This window comes from Desarmillaria tabescens (assembly GCF_030435595.1).
Source record: "Desarmillaria tabescens strain CCBAS 213 chromosome Unknown EV420scaffold_23, whole genome shotgun sequence".
Lineage (NCBI taxonomy): Eukaryota > Fungi > Basidiomycota > Agaricomycetes > Agaricales > Physalacriaceae > Desarmillaria > Desarmillaria tabescens.
The window spans coordinates 557,681-576,735 of NW_026848322.1; the positions used below are offsets into that span (position 1 = coordinate 557,681).

The 19,055-nt window shown below is 48.7% G+C and overlaps 5 protein-coding genes across 5 annotated transcripts; 3 read left to right on the forward strand and 2 right to left on the reverse strand.

The window, feature by feature from the left end:
- Positions 1 to 64: 64 nt before the first annotated feature.
- Positions 65 to 5,770, forward strand: EV420DRAFT_1749027 (uncharacterized protein). The gene is made up of 5 exons (XM_060480270.1): positions 65 to 677; positions 746 to 899; positions 954 to 2,379; positions 2,436 to 4,679; positions 4,736 to 5,770. The coding sequence occupies exons 1-5, from the start codon at positions 377 to 379 to the stop codon at positions 5,540 to 5,542; spliced, it is 4,932 nt and encodes a 1,643-aa protein (XP_060329481.1). The 5' UTR covers positions 65 to 376; the 3' UTR covers positions 5,543 to 5,770.
- Positions 5,771 to 8,835: 3,065 nt separating this feature from the next.
- On the forward strand, positions 8,836 to 11,268 carry EV420DRAFT_1310210 (uncharacterized protein). Its single transcript, XM_060468560.1, has 5 exons — positions 8,836 to 9,359; positions 9,409 to 10,129; positions 10,184 to 10,228; positions 10,283 to 10,435; positions 10,488 to 11,268. The coding sequence occupies exons 1-5, from the start codon at positions 8,968 to 8,970 to the stop codon at positions 10,854 to 10,856; spliced, it is 1,680 nt and encodes a 559-aa protein (XP_060329482.1). The 5' UTR covers positions 8,836 to 8,967; the 3' UTR covers positions 10,857 to 11,268.
- Positions 11,269 to 11,771: 503 nt separating this feature from the next.
- On the reverse strand, positions 11,772 to 14,034 carry EV420DRAFT_1644318 (MFS general substrate transporter; the record flags this gene model as incomplete). Its single annotated transcript, XM_060477629.1, has 14 exons — positions 11,772 to 11,897; positions 11,954 to 12,040; positions 12,100 to 12,170; positions 12,225 to 12,368; positions 12,427 to 12,542; positions 12,601 to 12,909; positions 12,965 to 13,001; positions 13,046 to 13,077; positions 13,136 to 13,325; positions 13,380 to 13,398; positions 13,453 to 13,568; positions 13,648 to 13,837; positions 13,907 to 13,948; positions 14,020 to 14,034. The coding sequence occupies 14 exons, from the start codon at positions 14,032 to 14,034 to the stop codon at positions 11,772 to 11,774; spliced, it is 1,494 nt and encodes a 497-aa protein (XP_060329483.1).
- Positions 14,035 to 15,570: 1,536 nt separating this feature from the next.
- Positions 15,571 to 16,599, reverse strand: EV420DRAFT_543082 (uncharacterized protein). Its single transcript, XM_060482528.1, has 7 exons — positions 16,579 to 16,599; positions 16,282 to 16,525; positions 16,114 to 16,229; positions 16,043 to 16,061; positions 15,714 to 15,987; positions 15,627 to 15,663; positions 15,571 to 15,576 (listed from the first exon to the last, which is right to left on the reverse strand). The coding sequence occupies exons 2-5, from the start codon at positions 16,394 to 16,396 to the stop codon at positions 15,794 to 15,796; spliced, it is 444 nt and encodes a 147-aa protein (XP_060329484.1). The 5' UTR covers positions 16,397 to 16,525; positions 16,579 to 16,599; the 3' UTR covers positions 15,571 to 15,576; positions 15,627 to 15,663; positions 15,714 to 15,793.
- A 579-nt stretch (positions 16,600 to 17,178) lies between these two features.
- On the forward strand, positions 17,179 to 17,978 carry EV420DRAFT_1335894 (uncharacterized protein; the record flags this gene model as incomplete). Its single annotated transcript, XM_060468867.1, has 3 exons — positions 17,179 to 17,217; positions 17,267 to 17,430; positions 17,482 to 17,978. Coding segments are annotated over exons 1-3 (687 nt in total), but the record flags the coding sequence as incomplete, so codon positions are not given.
- Between the last annotated feature and the right edge of the window lie 1,077 nt (positions 17,979 to 19,055).

Here is a 19,055-nt window from a genome sequence, read left to right on the forward strand (position 1 = left end):
CAGAAAAATCGGTAGACGCGAAGTGAAATCACGTGCTACCCTTTTGTTTTCGTCGTCCCAACAATCTTGACCATCTACCACCACCATCATCGGCGACGAACACGGTGGACGACGGCGAACGACGTTGACCACGACGACGTCCTCTTCGCTTACTCAGGAACGTCATTCTTCCTTAACCTTTACCTGCCGGTACCTATTCTGTCGACCCCACTACCTACCACCCCAGCGCCAATTCGCTTTCATTATCTCTTCACGAGCTGTAATTCAAGTTAACGACACTTCCTGCGATATATTCGGTCTCTGTATAGAATGTTTCAATAGTTTTCGTCTTTTGTCTCCGCATTTGTCACTGTAATTCTTGCATCCACATCTTATCATGACCAGTCTGGGCGGGCCTTCAAACCCAGGCGTTGACGACCATTCGCGTGCAGGACCACCACAGGTATCGTCTAGCCGTAACACCATGCCAGATCTGTCCACTATAGTACCTGTATCACCCTCCTCTTCCGCGGCACAGTCACCTACGTCCTCGACCAGCTCTTCTCAACTACTTCCCATACCGACGCCGTCGACGAACGTATCCCAGGCCTCGTTTGTCTACCCAGACTCCTCTGACGAGGGTATGAGTCTGGACCCGCTGCCTCCCGACATTGCTACCGCCGACATATCCATCGCTCGTGAGTGCATTTCCTTTCATCTCAGTGCCTTTCAAGTGTTTCTTCAGAGACTGACGAAGGCCTTGTAGCCGATGGAAGCTTTGTCGAAACATCATCCGGACCCGCAGCACGCGAGCTCAAGCGTCGGTATGACCAGCATTACGGTGTAGGGAAGGACGTAAGGTCACCATACGCTATAACCGCATTCGTGAACCAACACGGGAAGCAGATGTTCCGAGTTGGGTGCGTGTCCTTTGCCTATCTCTAAGGATTACAATTGACGGCGCCTTATGACAGCCATCGGGATCAGTCAGCCCCTGCCGCCTCAGCAGCTGAGGTAGAATTTACTATTCAGCGCGCGCCGGCGCAGTCTCATCCAAGTCGGTCAAAGCGGCGTTCACGAATGAGTGTACACGCACTTCCGAATTTGTTCAGGAATAGTAATTCCACAACGGCGACAACAACGACAACGGCAAGCGGCATCGGACCTAGGAAATTAAGGAAGACGCGATCGATACCGGACATGGTTAATCCCCGTACACAGGACGGGGATCCTGTGCTTACCCGCCCATATTCTAATAGCGTCACGTCGGTTGATGCTCCTCGACTCCCGGAAATTGATGCCTCCCTTAATAATGGAGGGATGGACTTGTTTGGCAAAGTCATGGATTGGACGTCCTTCGATTCTCTCAGTACATCTTCACAAAGCTTTGAGGAGGACGTCGACATTGGTCCTTCTGTTCCATCCATCCCTGTTACACCTATCATGCGGCCTTTTGGACCCGGAGTACAATTCGATTCACCGCGAAAACCCGGTCTCGACCGCCTCCGCTCGACTCGGCTACGCGAGATGCAATCCTTTGAATCCGGTTTAACAGCTCGCCAGTCCGAGTCTCCGAGCAAAGTAGCATCTACTAGCAATGTCCCGATGTCCCCCATACTGTCGGAGCTATCCTCCGAGCAGAAAGAGCTCACTCGCTCTCCCTCTGCTATCCGCCTACGACCACTCGATAATGCGGAGTCTGAACCGGATCCATATATGCCTAGCCCTGAGACAGCCATGCATTCTCGATTTTCGACTGACGTTTTCGATGTCATCCAGACATATCGAGGAGTTCCGCTTATTGATAAGCTCTCCGCTCAGGCTGAAGAAACGGCAGTCATCAGGTTGACACTGTCTGAAGGCAATGTAGCTGCACCGCGGAATGATCCTCGATTTGTCATATGGGGCGAAGTCAGGCATGATAGTGACGATAAGTCTGTGTCGCAAGGCAGTTATTCATCTGCTTCGAGCCTTTCAAGACGCCGCAGTCGCAAGGGGAAGAGTCCAGAGGTTCCCCAATTAAAGATTTCGCCAAGGGAGGAGCTTCAAAAGATTCTTGTCGCTGCATCCATTGAACGATGGATCGCACAGCTGACGAGCGAATTGAATTACGATGAATTACTGGACTTTTTCCTCACTTACCGCACTTATATCGGCGCGGTCGATCTGTGTCATCTTCTAATTTGTCGATTCCATTGGGCCCTTCAGAAGCCCACTTCACCGAGTGACGAGATGGTCCGGAGAATTGTCCGCGTTCGGACATTTGTTGCGTTTCGGTACTGGCTCTTGACCTTCTTCACCGTAGACTTTTTGCCGAATCGGGAGTTGAGATTACTTTTTGCGAGTTGGTTAAATGCTTTGATCCGCGATCCTATACTGGAAAAGCATAGTGATGGCCTGGTAAGCTTCTTTCCTTACTTCCTAAAGGGTCACGAAACTCATCTTTTTCTGCCCAGAGTATTGTCAAGAAGTTGAAGAAGATTGCGCAGGACTGTAAGAAGGCGCATACGCGTACATCTTCAAAAGCGAAATCCCGACCGACTAGCACTAGTGTTCAAGAGAACTCTTCAGGGAAACAAGAGCATCTGCTCGGGGAAAAGTTTGCTGAGGCAACTAAGAAGCTCCATAGGGAGGAAGACGATAGCGAGTTGGATTTGGACTTCGTACCAGAGGATGACGATGCGCCCATATATGCGCCAAACTATCCACCCAATGCACATATCAGCAACATTCATCTCGGCCCCAATCTATCACCCTCAGGGACCAACTCAATAGCCTTTTCGTCATTATCTATATTGCCACGACCGGATCACATCTCTGGTCTCGGTGAAGAAGCCGCCGCTCCGTTCGTACAAACCTCGGCAACATTACCTATCCATCACAACGCATTATCTCGCGCGTTCGTGAAAACAGCTTTGGTGAAGACCATTGGCCGTCTTGGTCGATGGAAGCGTGTCTTGAACAATAGGACAGCGCCTCGAACACCTTTGGATGCATACACCACCCACGTGTCCGCTTTTGATTTGGAGCTCTCAGTATCCCGGGATCTATTAACTGTTCAAGGTGGAGTTGAGCAATATCTTAAGCTCATCGAGCCACCACCAGATAATTTAAATGCAGCCGCCTCTTCCAATACCATTACGCCCACTTCTGCAGCACCGACTAAACCCGAAGTTCCTACTCCACCAGCACAGGCTCGTGAATCTTCTCCAATTCCCGTGCATTCATCTGTCGATAATTCTGATGAAGTCAGCGCGCCTTCTTCAGGTTCGCCATCTTCAATATCTATGGAAAGGCCGCCTTCCTACATCCACGCCGGCACTCCTTTCTCTAGCACCTCTTCGATAGATGATGAAATGCGCCCTCGAACACCGGAGGCTGATACAGTCTCTCTGGCGAGAACATCTTCCACGGACTCTTTCGGTGAGCCTCTATCCGCCGATCGGAATTCAGCCAAGTTCCCGGCGTTCCAGTCTCCTTGGCAGTTTGACGTCGTATCGATCGACGAACTGGACCTATCAGACACATCGTCTGAGCATGCTGCCGGAAGTCCTGCTTCACCCCCCGGTTTACGAAAGCCTCTACGGAGGTTACCGCTCCGCCGAGACTTTGAGTTTGTGCGTCGATCAGAAAGCGTTTCATCGATGGGAATAGTATCGCATGAATCGATGGCATATGAGTCAGGAGCGAGTTCGGCTGCCTCGTCTGCCTCTGGGGTAGGCCTTGGAGGGGCTATACAGCAGTGGCAGGTTAATGCACTAGTCGACTCCTTGAGTGATGATGGTGAAGCAGGTGATGTAGAAGATGCTCTGCGTCGCTTGGAGGGTCAGATCAATCCGAAACGTCAGCAGGAGAAGGCATCTAAGGTAGATGGTTGGGTGAAGACTATGCAGGCTCGCATGGCGACTGGCGATTATGAAGATGAGGAACCACGATTCTCAGATGAAGATATCTATGATGACGAAGCTGATGAAGATGACGGCAGCGAAAGGGGCGACGATGAAACGGGGGGTTTACGTTCGCCCTCTGATAATCTCGACGCTGCCTCCATTGCTTCGTCGTATACGGATGCGGAGCAATTTTTGGCCGCTGATAGTCCTACGGCTGACGTTGTAACGACTCCAATAGCAACGCAAGCGTCGCATAGTATTCCAAGTCCTGGGGAATCCTCTTCTCAACGTTCTCCGCAAGCAAAACCTGCTCCCGAAGACGCGGTTCCCTTGGAAATCCTCCAGAGCCGTATGCCGAATGATATCCCATCAACTTCGTCATCTAACGCCGCGACCGTGTCTTCTGCAAGTTCTAACGCCCCCAACACGAATCTTCCCCGTTCATCTAAGTTTGCTCCCCATGAAGCACCCCGCTCTCATAAATCGTTCATTCTTAGCTATACCGCTGAGAGTCTTGCTCAGCATTTCGGTATGATTGATCGAGAACTGTTCATTAGCATCAAATTTGAAGAGCTCATCTTGGACGATTGGATTGGTCGAGAGAATGAGGTAGATGTACTGGATTGGGCTCAGTACCTCAAAGACAGAGCGAGATGGAAAGCAGAAGGGAGATTCCCTGAGAAGACGAGTGCGCTCGCGGCCGTGAGAGCGAGGTTCAATCTGATGGCTAATTTCACGGTCTCCGAGGTTGTGTTGACGCCCCCAATCGAGCGTTTAAAGGTGGTCGCTAAGTTCCTCAAGATCGCCATCGTAAGTGTTAATCATTAAATGTGACAGCGTCAAATAACCTTATGTGGCACGTTTAGAAATCGTACGAAATGGGTAGCTATAACACCGTCGTCGCTATCGTGAGCGCCTTGCAAAGTCCTTGGGTAAAGAGGGCTATGAAACGTAGATGGGAGAGCCTCTCGCATCAAGACAAACGCACCTTCGATGACTTGAAGACGTGGACGACGAGCGACGACAATTTCAGGCACATCCGACATGCAGTGGACACCATTGTCGACGCGAAGCCAATCGAGCCATCTTCACATGCGCCGTCCATCGTCAGTGGGGGTGTCGGGACGACGAATGGAAACGCCCATACAACCAATGGGGACAGAGCTAGCGGCGCACCAATCAAAGCGAGACCTACGCATTCCACCCATAATAGCACCAGCACGTCATCGAAACAGGCCGATATTACGGAATGTATTCCTTTCATCGGGATATATCTTTCTCAGCTGACAGAGTATTCTCATCTGCCCGATCTGATTGACCCCACGTCTCCCACTACACCTGTTTCCATCGATTTGGTCACATACAGTTACGATGCGCTCTCTCACCCTGAAGTGTTCAGCGCGCTGCAGCCATTACCGGCTGGGATACAGATGGAGCCGTTGATTAACGTGCATAAGCAACGGATGCGGGCGAAGGTAATCAAGCGTCTCGTGGCTGGACAACATGTGGCTAGCCGCGTCGGATGGGGGGTAGAGAAACGGTTATTCCAAAAATGTTTGAGGTTGAGAGGTTTGAACGACGAGACGCTAGGGAGGGCGCTAGGAATGTATGACCATCCTGGAAGTAGCGGTGGAGCGAAGGCCGACATTCAGGATTGGGGGTTGCACATATGAGCGATTTTGGAAGGGTAGGAAAGTCATCGTAACGACATGTACGACTAAAAAACGGACACCGTTGATTAACTATTTCTATGACTCGTTTGCCTTTGTTATCATTGCTTTTTGAATATGTAACGTACATACTCTTAGAATTATCGCTTTCATTCGTCTTCTGTCATTATGTATTCTAGGTTTTTGTTATCTTGAATACAAAATCTATAACTTCGTTTATAGGATTGGCTACTTTGGGAAAATTGGACCTATACCGGCTCACAGGCTGTAGGTTGCTTCATGCAGGAAGGCAGCATCCGTTTAGCACTCGTCTGCCATCGTGCAGGTCCGTGCGCAGTTCGAAAAGAAAATAGCAGAACTCCAGACCGACTTGTCCGAAGTTTCCTTCAACAGCCTTCAACATGCGGTACCGGCGCCTTTCGCAATGTTTGCCTGGTAACACCATCTCCCGTGGACATGCCTTTCTCTGCCGTATCCGACAATGCAAGGGAGAAGAAACCTGCTGAAGGAGAGACTCAACACAATGACGAGGAACCTGACGTCAAGAATTCGACCTACTATTCTTCCCGCAGAAGAAGGAAAATCCCGACTTCCCGCTGATTCTCTCCGCTTCTATCACTTGACTACCGCTTCCTCCTCCTCGCACCAAAGCTTGACTGCACATACCAAAATATTATATATCGGTTCTACGGCGCTATAGCTTGAGGTCCCTCTGTCGCGAATACTATTAGGGATGCGTTTTTCAGCACCAAAGGTGCGTCGCAGCAATGTTATATATTATCATTCCTCTCACTAAAACCTTGTACTTCTTACAGGATATTCTCTACAACTTTCATTTGTGTGTGAAGTCGCGGCCGGTGGTGAAGAGTGCTGCTACCCGCTTTCGTTCGGATCCACTGAAAGAACGCCTAACCAACCCTCAACAGTCCCCACATTATATAGCACGAAATCTCGTCGTCAACCGACAGAAACTCTCCTTCCGAAACTGCGCATTCATCTTCTCCCACTACGACGACCTGGTATCCAAGTTCCATGAGCCTTTTCTCGTCTTAACCATCCCTCCATCTTGCTCGTAATCTAAAGTCCCCGAGATAGGAAAGGTCATATTCAGTACATCGTATATTCTCTTGTTGCTTACGACCAGGTGAAGCGCATGATGTAGCCCTGAAACCGGGCGTGCTGTACGCACTCCGACTTCCAACGACAGGATCTAAGCGATTGATGAGGCAAGAGGGGAGCCTGGCAAGAGAACGACGTTGAAGACGAACGTGTACAGACATGGACGATGATAATATCAGCGCCCACATAGCCGGGATGAGAAAGGAGTGTGAGACTGAGAGTGAGGTAAAACAGGGAGAAGGATATACACGCAAGCGTCCGGGTACTTTACTGGGGAGAAAACATTCGATGAGTTCGTTTGGTATGTCTGAACTTGATGGGTCGTTGTGGACAAAATCCTGACAGTCGTTCCTCGTCTTGACCATACTCGATATCTCCTCAAACTACCTCGTCTTGTGCGTAATACACAAGTCCTCAAGATAGGGAAGAATCATCGAATCGAGTGCATCGTACGCACTCTCATTGCTTACGAGCAGGTTTCAGCGGGTGATGGGGTATGAGAAGACTCTGGCGGAAGAATGAACATTGATGACGTCGTGGAAGATCAGCGTGCCCGGCTGATAGCCAGAGTGACGATCACAGTGTCGGCAAACCAATTTGAGGCTGCGAAGGACCAGGGAAGGAAATATACGCGAGATCATTGGAGATGGAGGCCGAGCAAGTTACGAGTTATTTGTAGCTTGCGGCGGGAACGGCCCTTTCGACAGTCGAGGTAAGCTGGTTTGCATCTTTGGTGGAGGCGATAAGCCGTGTAGAGTCGCTGAGCGCCCATTCTAGGTGGCGGATGGAGGGGAACACATTGTAGAGTCGGCCAATGCTGAATGTATGTACGCGAGGCACCCGGAGAGTGTCAAGCAGAGTCGAGAAGATCCACAAATCGGGCATCTCGGCACAAGGTTTGTTGGAATACAATGTTCGAATGACGGGGTGGCAGGGACAGAGGGAATGATGCATATGACACGTCTGGACCCCCGGATATACTCCAATGCACGCCCAACGTACGAATAGCCCATGCACATTGCAGACAACAGCGTCGGCATATGCGCAACAAGGTCACGCCATGACAAAGACACCACCCCAGAGAACGAGCGGTTTTTGATCTTTGAATCGCATGGGACCGTGTTCCAATTGACGAACATTAACAGTAGTTCTGGTGGAAGATGGTAGATAGGCGCGCACAAAGAGTGATATTTTTTGAGTATGGAACTGGGATTGTGTGTAGGTAGCGCTTGTCGGTGACCTGTGAATGCATGGAGCGATTGAACGGCAAAATACCATGAATCTTACAGCATCAAGTACCTTTGCATAGGAGACTAACGGCCGATAAACGGGGCAAACAAATGCGCCCGGCTGTCGACTCCCTGGTCGGAACCTTCCATCCGTTCCTTGAATTGCACAGGCGAGGACTACACGTAGTCGTCAAAGCGATGAAGGTGTATCATACGAGCAAAACTTACTTGCAAGGACACCAGATCGAATTCCAATGGATTCAACTCGACATAGACGTTAGACATCCTGCAAGAATAATATGAGCTGCGTAAAACCAACGACTTGACAAAGGTGCACGTACCTCTTAACCCCTAACCACTCGCTGTACGGTTCACCGAGCCACACCTCAAACACTGAACCCCTCCCGTCCTTCGTTTATCATCTAGATGCTGCCACCATGTCCATCCCTACAACTCGACCAAGTCAAGATGCGTCGCATCAGAACGAACGACCAGTCTACATTCGGCGAAGCGAGGAGATGGAGAGGGCGTCGCGGTAGCAGTGATGATCAGGAATGTGCACCCCTCGACGTGTGGAAATGGGTGGGTCCTGCCTGTGATCAGTGCGTTGTCCTACCCAGTTTCGAGAGCCTTCTTAACGCATTGCACTTCTGCCCTGCCCTCGTCATCCTCCGTGAGTGTTCCATACCGGTAGGAAAGCAGTTACACCATCTCGGCAAAGAATTTGACATCCACCGAGCTCATAGTGACATGGATGTCATCGTATTGGTGTTCAAGGAAAACCGGTGGAAAGGCGAAGCGCAGGAACTTGGTTATGGTAGATTAGCCTCATTGCTCTCTTCAAAAACTGGATACTGTAGTTCGTTCACTTCATAAGCCGGTCGGTAGTTTTCAAGAGAGCGCAGATGTCATAGTAGCATGGAAGCAAAAAGGAAAGAAGCACGTTTTCTCGTTGGCCTCGGGTCCGCCCGTGCACACGTCTTGTTCAGGACAAACGTCATTAACTGCTTCGGTTGGTTTCGAATCTCGATCAAGGGTTTCTCCGATTCCTACACCTATATATTCCTCTGAAAACAGCACATGCAAGTCGAATCAGACTTTGATCCCACAACCATCATGATGTATGAACCTTCTGCCCACATCGTCTACACCAAGGAGTTTATCCACAAATGCCGTGGTTATCCATTTTGGCATCCAGAGCCAGATTCTTTCGCACCGGATGAGTTCAAGATACGGGGCATATTTCCCGGAGATGTCGGGATCCTTAACAAAGATGGAGGCTTCGACTTTCTCTTCAGCATCTTCGGGAACGCTGATGGCCTAGTCGTCGGAAACGCACCTCCTGGCCTTCAACCTCTCCCTGTACCGGACCAACCAGAGGTACAAGCTTATCCGGAGCTCTGGGATGTTCTTAAAAGTCAGCACGTATCCTGCAGATACGTTTCAGATGTTCCTGCTGAGAGTCTTCCCGGGTGAGTAGATATCCATATTCGTTATTTCATTTTCTTATCTTGATGATAGCATTGTGGATACTGGCGTGGCCTTTGATGTTAGTATCTCAGAGGATCCCGCAGCAATCTTGCACCTTCCAAATTATTCGACGAGGTATGAAACTATGAACGAAGCCTTCTTTCAAAACTACGCTCGACAATATGGAGTATCATGGTACAACCATGCCAACAGAACCTTGGGTCGGAATGTGCGAAACGGTTTTTTGTATCTTGTAACCGGGTGCGACAAAACAATGACTTGGGGAAACGCAGTCATCAGAAAGACAGATCGGTCTTTCACGTTTTATCTCAAGTGTACTTTGGAAAATGTGGGTGGGGAAGCAGTTAAAGTTGCAAACAAGTGGATCGATGATGCTGGAGTGGAGGATGGCTTATTCCCGAATCCTTACGTCCGCTACCCTTACCCAATAGGTCTTCAGAACCAGTGCATATTCGCACGAGGTTTTACCATATCGCTTTCAGAAAAATTGTTCCGCAAAACGTGGCTGGCAGTTCCTCATTTCATCAAAGGCTCCCCCGAAGATAGGCTTCCCTCTTTCGATAGTAACAAGGTACCCCTCCCGCCGAGCGACGGAAAGACTAGATTTTCGACTTATCTTTCCTCGTTCATTGGTTCCAAGACGGTACCAAACAACTCGGACTCGGATCAGAGAAGGACGATGGCAGAGAACGCTGACTCCCATGGATCGTTTATCGCAGAAGTACCTGAATTTCCACCTCTGGGAAACCAGGTGAGATTTATGTCGATCATTTTCGGTACATACTGAAACCAGTCTTACATTTAGGTCTTAAACCCTTCGACGGTAATGAATGAATACTTGTTGAGCAAGGTAATTAATTACACATAGGCAACAATTCACGTTGATACATACTATTCCTCATAGGACCCTTCCCTCGAGATAGTAGTCACACATGACAAAGAGTGGATGGACGTCATGAAAAAGTACGAGAAGGATACGTACTTAACGGAAGAGGAGCTCTGGTGCAAATTAAAAGATTCATTGGATGCCAAGCTGTCCAGCAACGTTTATCAAATTGTGAGTGTTTATCTCTGACCATAGAGGTTGATACTAATCAACACTGGTTTAGCCCTTACAACTGTACAATGGATCTCGACTTTGGGCCATTGACGCATATTCAACTTCGGCGACCTTCCGCTCTTACCTGAATATATGCATACCTTCTCATAGGATTGCCCTCACACGGGCTCTTACCGGCACGCATGATCTCGCTATCGAAAGAGGTAAATGGGTTGGCCTCGCTCACCAGTGGAGACACTGCAGAATGTGTCATGATGACATTGAGGATGTCATTCACGTCCTATTCATGTGCCCCCATGACGCATGTGGGGAGCGCCGAACGTCCTTTCTCAATATCATCCGGATCACCTATCCTGCTCTGATGGGATCGTGCCCTCCCAAAATCCTTCTTCATCGATTGATTGAAAATAAAGCCTAGCTAGTGGAACCGACCGGTTTTGTGCATGACATGTTCGTATGGAAATCTGTCCCACTATATTGATCCCCCGGGATACTGCTCTATTGCGCCAATCGTGTCTTCTTGAATCCTTCCCTTCACTTCTCATCGGTTCCATGCGTTATTGTTCTCACCTTGTTTTTCTTCTTTTCCTCCTTTTTCTCGTTCTTGCCTTCTTCACCTTCCCGTCGCCGAGGCCGTGAGGAAGTACTCACGACGGGGCTTGACCAAAGCAGCAGAGCATGGGATAGGTTCGGTCCCGTAGCAGTTTCTCATCTTACTATCGGTTCAGGTTACAATCTGACAAGTATATACCTCTGTAGTACGGACGTCGTTACGTTTCTGTTAAGGAGCCACGACGACTAATAAAATCAACTTCCTTCCGCCCGCCACATGGTTATGTATCGGATGCAATGGAAATGGCCAAATATCTGATCAAAGTTCTCGGTGTCCCAGAAGATCATATTCAGTACCTTCCGGGTACCTTTTCACAGCCATATTCTCAGTCAGACACGGCTACATCCATTCCCCTGAAGACTTCGTACAAAGCTATCCCGGCGTCGGCTCCAAAGACAGCGATTCTTCCACCCATGCTAATATTATCAAAACACTTCTTGGTTTACTGTACGTGACTGTACAGTAGCAATGCCAATATGAGCGTTACGGGTGGCAGACAAAGAAATTGATTACAAGCAGCCTCATGTGGCAGTCACACAAACTCTTTGGTGAGAATTCATCATCTTCCATTGCCCAGGCTGCTGTCGTTGCTGATCACAACTCCTTTGCTAGAACCTAACATCCATGTTTAATACTTCTAACAAGAATATCAATGTTTCCGTTTTCCTCTCTCGTCGTTACTTCAATATGTATCGGCACGGAGTCTGTATTTATAAACGTCTAATGCACTGCAAGATGCTTCACCTGATGGGTTTCCCCCCAATGAGGAGCGCCACGACCATACAAAGAGCAAGTAATCCCACAGCCATCAAACGCCGTCCATCCTTCGGCAATATTATCGTACATCTAGAAAGGAAGGAACGTTACCAAATCACACGCTCCACAAAAATTCATGTACCAACCTGACCGCCCACAATAGGTAGTAAAGAATAACAGACCTGAGGATCCGATCGCGTACGCCAGATTGCTAAGCGCATAGACATGCGCATCTGGGCCGACGCGATTTAATACGGGGTGCAAAATAATCCAAGGTTCGCATATAGCCAACGCCATCAGCGGTACGTGTGATAGATGCACACTCCGTAAGCACCAAAGTCGCAAGTCCATAGGTGAAAAGGGCTAGCGTTATCTCTTTAGCACATGCCGGAGCAGGGGGAAACGACTAGTACTCACTTGCACAGGCATAAGCTGCGATAAGTAGCGCCAGATGCACATCCAGGATCATCACAAGGTACTCCGGCATGGCAGAAATTAGAGTAACCATGATAACTATGGAAACACCAAAGCGATCTGCGAGCCAGCCTGAAATCGGCGGGGCTGAACAAACATTGTGGGTCATTGAAAATCATGATACAGTTGAACTTGTTTTGTGCACCAAAGATAGTGGGAATAAGAGAAGCCAAAAGAACAAGGCCAACTTTTGAAGCATCCAGGCCCCAGACACTGCTGAGATGAGAAGATAAGACGGTATTCAACATGCCCTCCAATATACTGTGAAAAACAAGTCAGACGTTGTAGACCGGAACAGAAGAAGGGCAGAACAACGAACGCGATTATAGCCGAGACGCATGCTGCCCCTAGAGCGCAGTGTGATTGGAGCAAAAAACGAAAACTTCGCACGAACGAGATTCTAGCTTCGTCCGATTGAACTGTAACTCCAATCTCCTTGTTATCTAGTTCCTTCCTCTCTAACGGTATATGATCCGATATTACCGAGGACGGCGGGGGCCTGGATGCGCCGGTGATGAGGAGCCTAAAGACCAGGTCGGGCAAGGAAACTATGACGCCAAAAATGAATGGGCCACGAAGACCGAAACGGGCGTATAACGGCCTGGCTATTGGGGTTCCAATAAACAGACTAAAGAATAGTTGGTGCTTGATTACTTAAGGGAAGAAAAATGTTGGATGCGGACCCAAGGAGTACACCGGACATCACAATGTCAAGTTGTCCTGCCACCATGAGAATTAGTAAGAGGCCAGTGAAGGCGACATACTACCAACAACTCTGGAAGGACTGCGATCACACCTAGGAGGTTAGATATGAGCATACATTGTAGACGCGATATCCATGTACTATGACTTACAAAAGAGCTGAACCAACAACCAACCTTGTATAGTTTCCTGCGCCCTGAAGACACCGCGCAAAACACATGACCCAGTAAGAAGGTGCCTCCATGAACATGATTTGGGAAACTATGAGCGTCAAGACACCAGTAATGTAGGGAAGCCTTCGCGTGTTGTACGCTTCAGACCATAGAGCAACGGGCACAGAAGCTGTAAAATCAGTATTTCCAGTCAGATCACTTGCAAAAGTTAGTGACAACGTACCTATGATACCGCCTGCACTCTAGCAACAAGTTCAAATCAGGCTTAGCTAATAAAGAAAGGAAAAGGGCCATACATATGCGAAAAGAAGCCACCCATTCAGAGAAGCGACGTCCTTGTAACCGAGGGCCTTGAGCTGGAAAGGGACCATGGGTATACTCAAAGAAAAAATAAGAACGTCTACGACGGTGCCTGTGTTGTAACAAAACGTGAGCTCACATTCAGAGAAGCGATATAGACTGCACCTAGCCACATCACGAACGTTACGAACCAGTACGACGACCTCCATTTCCAACCCGAATGGTATTCTTCGGCTTCTCCGTGGTCGGCGCTAGGAAACATGCGGTTGAAAGGCTTGAAGTTCGTATGGGATGTGCAGCCTTCAGGGAACCTTTATACCCCCTACGGTAGGTACGTTTTACGTCCGTTAACTGAATAGCAGTCCCAGATGTTACGTCGCCCTAGATAAAAGAAGCGCCGATGTCAATAGTCAGGCTCAATGTACGAAGGCGCTAGACCCACAAGCTAACAGTGTAAATACAGAAATGATAACCGAAACCAGGCTTAGATGGCTGCCAAGCAAGTAAAACCTTAGAAAAAATGTATGTGAGGTTCCTTCTTATCAGTACGGCTACGTACGCACCTTCGGGTTGCGCATGGGCAGTTCCGACTTCTCTCCCCGGCCTTCGTATTCGAGGTAGTATGAACTAGCGGCGGATCGACGAGGGATGTAAGATTCATATTGTGCCAAAAAAAGAACATCCCTGGTCGCCCTATAGCATCTTTCACCCTCAAACGATAGCAGAGAGCCCGCCTTACCAGCCGCAGGTGTTTGAACTCTGGCAACGAAAATGCTCGCCTAATACTGTTGACCGTTTCGTGCGCCTTACTCTTTTGCCAAATTGCGGGCAACTAACTTGGAATCTTGAATTCGTAGCCAAAACTCGGATTGGGCTATGCCGTCTCGTTCCTCATACGTGGACTGTATGTGCAGACCTACGATACTAAATGTCTGATACGCCGGAAGAAGCTTCGCGCGATGGGTTTCTCTCCTATGTAGAAGAAAGCCATTACCATGCCACATACATGTAGTCCGGCCGCCATTAAACAGATATCCATCCATCCATCGGCGAGGTTATCGTACATCTAATAGTCGGCATGCCAGTAAATTGCTTATCCTCTAGGACATATGCACCTATCTGACCGGTCAAAACAGGTTCAACTAGATATGGAGTAAGTCAACAAGATTTAGCGCTGCGCAGGTGACAAACCTGTCAGTCCAATCCCAAATGCCCAATACAGAGCCCCATAAACATGAGCGTCTTGATCGATGGGACTTAGTACCGCGAGAAAATAGTCTATGAACCACTTACAACCAACACCATCAATGCTTCATGAAGCAGACGCAAACTCGGCCAATATCGGCGACAAGACTCCAGACCCGAAAAAGACTAGAAGATCACCCATTACCCATTAGAGGAGCTAAAATGAACGAATTTGACCACTTACACGCGCAAAAGTACACAACAATGAAGAGTGACAAGGGCCTAGCTATGCTCAGGATTACGAACCATGGGATAGCCAAGGCCGAGGTGATTACGATAACTACAGAAACACCTCGACGGTCTGCAAGCCAACCAGAAAGAAGTACAGACTACAGATGGATTAGTGAATTTGTACTTCAAGAAGGGATACGCGTTGACGTACCAATGAAATCAGAAATGGTAGGAGCCAAGAAGACAAGCCTGAGGCTGACTTGAGAAACATTGAGGCCCCAGATACTGTTCAGATGAGACGGCACGATGGGTTGCATAAAATTATCTAGCATGCTATGAAATACGTTCAGGGACAGTAAGCGATAGAAAGTAAGGTGCAAATCCATGGATAAATGCGAGACACATCCCTGCAACCATACGAGGCGACTGGAGCATGAGTTGGAGAACCTTCACAGGCGAAGCCTTATTCTGCATTTCGCCTGAGGAAGCAGTAGTTCCTATATTGTTGCTTCCTTCTCTCACTTTCCAACGGGATCTCGTCCGACCTATCAGCAAAACACAGCGGCGCGGACGCATATCTGACTGGGATGATGAGAAGCCAGAGAGCCAGGATAGGCAAGGCGGCTATAGAGCTAAAAACGAAGGGCCCGCGAAAACCGAAATGGGTGTATAGCAGTCCGGCTATTGGGGTCCCAAGAAGCAGACTAAAAATACTCGATACTTCATTTAAAAGGAAGAAAGGGGATATTCGCACCCAACGGGAGCGCCCGACAATGCAATGCCCAGTTGCCCTGCAGCCAGACGATGAGAACTTCGCAAAAGACCAGTGTAAGCGACCTACTCCTGACAACTTTAGAAGGACCTTGATCGCACCTGAGGGAGCAAGGGGTAAGTGGGAACACAATCTCAGGGTACTATAGCTTATATAGCTGCCGGACCAATGACCATCCTTGCTGCACTTCCTGCGCCCTGAAGGCACTGCGCAAGACACATGACCCAGTAAGAAGGTGCTTCCATGAACATGATTTGGGAAACAATAAGCGACAATATACCAATAGAATACGGAAGCTTTCGCGTGCCGTATGCTTCAGACCAAATAGCAATGGGTACAGAGGCTGTAAAAAGCGGCACTTTAGTCGGGGCGAAAGCGAAAATTTGCAGAAAACGTACTCATGACATTGCTTCCACCCTAGGAGCAAGTAAGCGTCAAAAACGGCAACAGAGGACGAACAGGGTCATACATATGCAAAAATAATCCATCCCGTCAGAGAAGCTACATCCGTATAACCGAGTGCCTTCGGCTGGAATGGGACAACAGGTATACACAAAGCGAGTGATAGACTGTCTACAATAACACCTAGTATTGGTACAAGATGTCAGCTTGTTCTGAGATAAAGTACAAACTTTACCTAGCCATACTACGAATGTCACAAACCAGTACGACGACCTCCATCTCCAGCCCCAAAGGTGTTCTTGGACGTCGGAGCGGGGAAACATGCAATTTGGAACGCTTGAAGTCTGCATGGGACGTGCGCTCCTCAGGCGAACTTTATACTCTTAGAGGAGGCATCCATAATCGCTCGATGACTGATAGTGTAGTCCCAGACAATACGTACATCAAAATGAGAGAGGTATGTGGAGTACGAGTAGAACCTTGTGTAAACTGTATGTGAGCTTTTCTCTTGGCAGAATGGCTACGTACATACCTTCGGATTGCACATGCATCTTTCAAACTTCTTCGGCCTCTCTCTGACCTTATTGCCACCCTTTGGCAGCTCCTCACTACCTTGGCGCGTGAAGAGGTCGTTGGGAAAATTGACGAGTCGTCGCGGCTGCACAAAAGACAGTTTGATGCGCGTATATACAAACGGAGTGCCTTCATTCTCGGCTTGTTGCCCTCAATGCAGTTCGACATTGCAGCGAAGGTGGATAAAAGTATTTAATGATATTAACGTGCCAGTGGATTGAGCGACGATGTGGTGGTGGAGTGAAAACCATCAACGGCAAAAACGGATCGGATTTCCGAGATGAGATCATTTTTTCTTTTCCCGTGACTACCACGCGTCTATCGCGTCTATCGTCGGCTTGCTACATAGGAGGGACAGTCACAGTTCCCTCCCACCACCTAACAGCTATGGCTTCCATCCATGCAGCACAAGACGGAAACGATGCAATCCCGCAAAGACAACCCAATGAATCTCAAGGCAACTCAGAGTCACTGGATGCTGCTGCTGATTCTCAGCCTCTGGCCTTGGATGAGAATTCGCCAGCTTATTCCGTGTCGCAATGGCGCCAGCTGTTTCATAGTGTATTTGACATGCAGCAACATGTATCCCAGGCTGGAGGTGTGTTGATCTATCTTTGTACTTTCCATATATCTCATTGAGAGTAAAGGAAATAACATGTTCGATTATGAGCAAAGATTCCCCGAAGACAAGCAGTACGAGGAGCTGGGTCCATTTGCAAGGGTATGGAGAACATACATCGAAGAATGCGCGCCATTTGATGCTGAGATGGTAGAGGGATGGAGGGACGGATTGGGTGTTCTGCTGGTTTTCGTGAGTACGAATACTAATAAATCTAATTTGCCCTCTTTAATGTATGGATAGGCTGGTCTTTTCTCTGCCGTGGTCACTACACTTGTCGTACAGACGTCCCAGAGACTTCAAGTCAACTATGGACAAGTCACAGCATCGCTATTGTTCGAGCTCATTGATGTCCAGCGCGCAGCAGCCAATGGTTCCAGTGTGAACGACGTTCCTCGTTCAGGCCTCACTCCATTCTCAGAATTCCGTCCTACAACTTCCGATCTGTTGGTCAACGGACTATGGTTCACCAGTCTCTCATTCAGCCTGACTACCGCCCTCCTCGCTGTACTGACGAAACAATGGATCCATCTGTACATGTCGATTCCATCAGGCACACCTCAAGATAGATGTCGTGTACGTCAGTTCCAATACATGGGACTACAGCAGTGGCGTGTAGCTTTCATTATTGGACTACTACCTGTCCTGATGAGTGCGTCGCTCTGTGTCTTTCTAGTGGGTCTAGTTGTTTTTCTAGTCCCGCTACAAAAGTCAATTGCATTTGTTGTTGGGACTATCACATTCATATCCTTCACTGCATACTTCGTCACCAACTTCCTCCCCATCATATACCCCTCATGCCCGTACAAGACGCCATTGTCACAGTACATTTTCTTTCTGTACTCCTACATTGCTCATAGCAGCATCTTCACTTCAGTCATCTCTCTGATTTCCAGATACTGGTCTGGGACCTCACCAGTTTCCAAAAAGCCCCCGATTCGTACACTTCAAGAAGCAGAGTGTGAGGCTATTAAGCTGAATGCTGATGCAATAGACGCGCAGGCCTTGTCCTGGTTGTTCTCCATGTCATCCAACCCTAGCGTTCAAAGGATCGTTGCAGAATCAACCGGCGCTTTACCGATCCGATCTGTGAGCTCTGTACAGCGTTATGCCGAAGGGCTTCCGAGTGTCTGTGCCTATACACTCCAAGAACTTCTGGATGATACTGGACGAAGCGATGCTGTTGTTGACACAAGCAAACTGGACCGCTGTATACGTGCGCACCTTCGTTTCCCGGTTCCAGGTGCCTCGATCCCAGAGTATAAGGGGCGGGGCCAATTGGCACCGGATCTTCGTGCAGAGCTTTTGGCTGCTAAAACATACGGGGACCATCGACAAGTCCGAGACATCATTGTAGATCATCTACGAACCCCTCCAGGCAGTCAGAGTCTACGCCTGCAACCTATAGTATGGGGTTGTCTTCTTTCTAAGATCTTACCTTTTGACCGTGAAGTGTATGAACTTATGGTTCATACACTTCCGATGACCTACTGGCGTGCCGATTTTGAACGTCCTCCACAGATCTATCCATATAATCCATTACCGATGTCAGTGATACCCACAGGTGACCGTCCACAGACTCTTGCCACAGCCATCTCCGAATCCCTATTCGTGTCCATCGGCGATATCTTGCTGAATCCCCCTGCGGATTTTGAATTCTCGGCTATTGTATCCTATCCTCCTATCACATCTCAGCAACCTACATCCAACGATCACCGACTTTATTTTCTCTTGACCATGGCAGATTCCCCTTTGACATACAGGACAAGTGCACTTGATCCCTCCCGGGGAACACTTTTCAGCGCCATCCTGCGGGG

What these genes read in the sequence shown, in the direction of transcription:
- EV420DRAFT_1310210 (XM_060468560.1), top strand. Translation starts at nt 8,968, where the DNA reads ATGCAAGTCGAATCAGACTTTGATCCCACAACCATCATGATGTATGAA. An exon ending in ATGAATACTTGTTGAGCAAG is followed by an intron (nt 10,229 to 10,282) that starts GTAATTAATTAC and finishes TATTCCTCATAG; the next exon opens with GACCCTTCCCTCGAGATAGT. An exon ending in CCAGCAACGTTTATCAAATT is followed by an intron (nt 10,436 to 10,487) that starts GTGAGTGTTTAT and finishes ACACTGGTTTAG; the next exon opens with CCCTTACAACTGTACAATGG.
- EV420DRAFT_1749027 (XM_060480270.1), top strand. Translation starts at nt 377, where the DNA reads ATGACCAGTCTGGGCGGGCCTTCAAACCCAGGCGTTGACGACCATTCG. An exon ending in CGCCGACATATCCATCGCTC is followed by an intron (nt 678 to 745) that starts GTGAGTGCATTT and finishes AAGGCCTTGTAG; the next exon opens with CCGATGGAAGCTTTGTCGAA. An exon ending in AAGCAGATGTTCCGAGTTGG is followed by an intron (nt 900 to 953) that starts GTGCGTGTCCTT and finishes GCCTTATGACAG; the next exon opens with CCATCGGGATCAGTCAGCCC.
- EV420DRAFT_543082 (XM_060482528.1), bottom strand. Translation starts at nt 16,396, where the DNA reads ATGCAGACTTCAAGCGTTCCAAATTGCATGTTTCCCCGCTCCGACGTC. An exon ending in GACATTCGTAGTATGGCTAG is followed by an intron (nt 16,230 to 16,281) that starts GTAAAGTTTGTA and finishes TACCAATACTAG; the next exon opens with GTGTTATTGTAGACAGTCTA.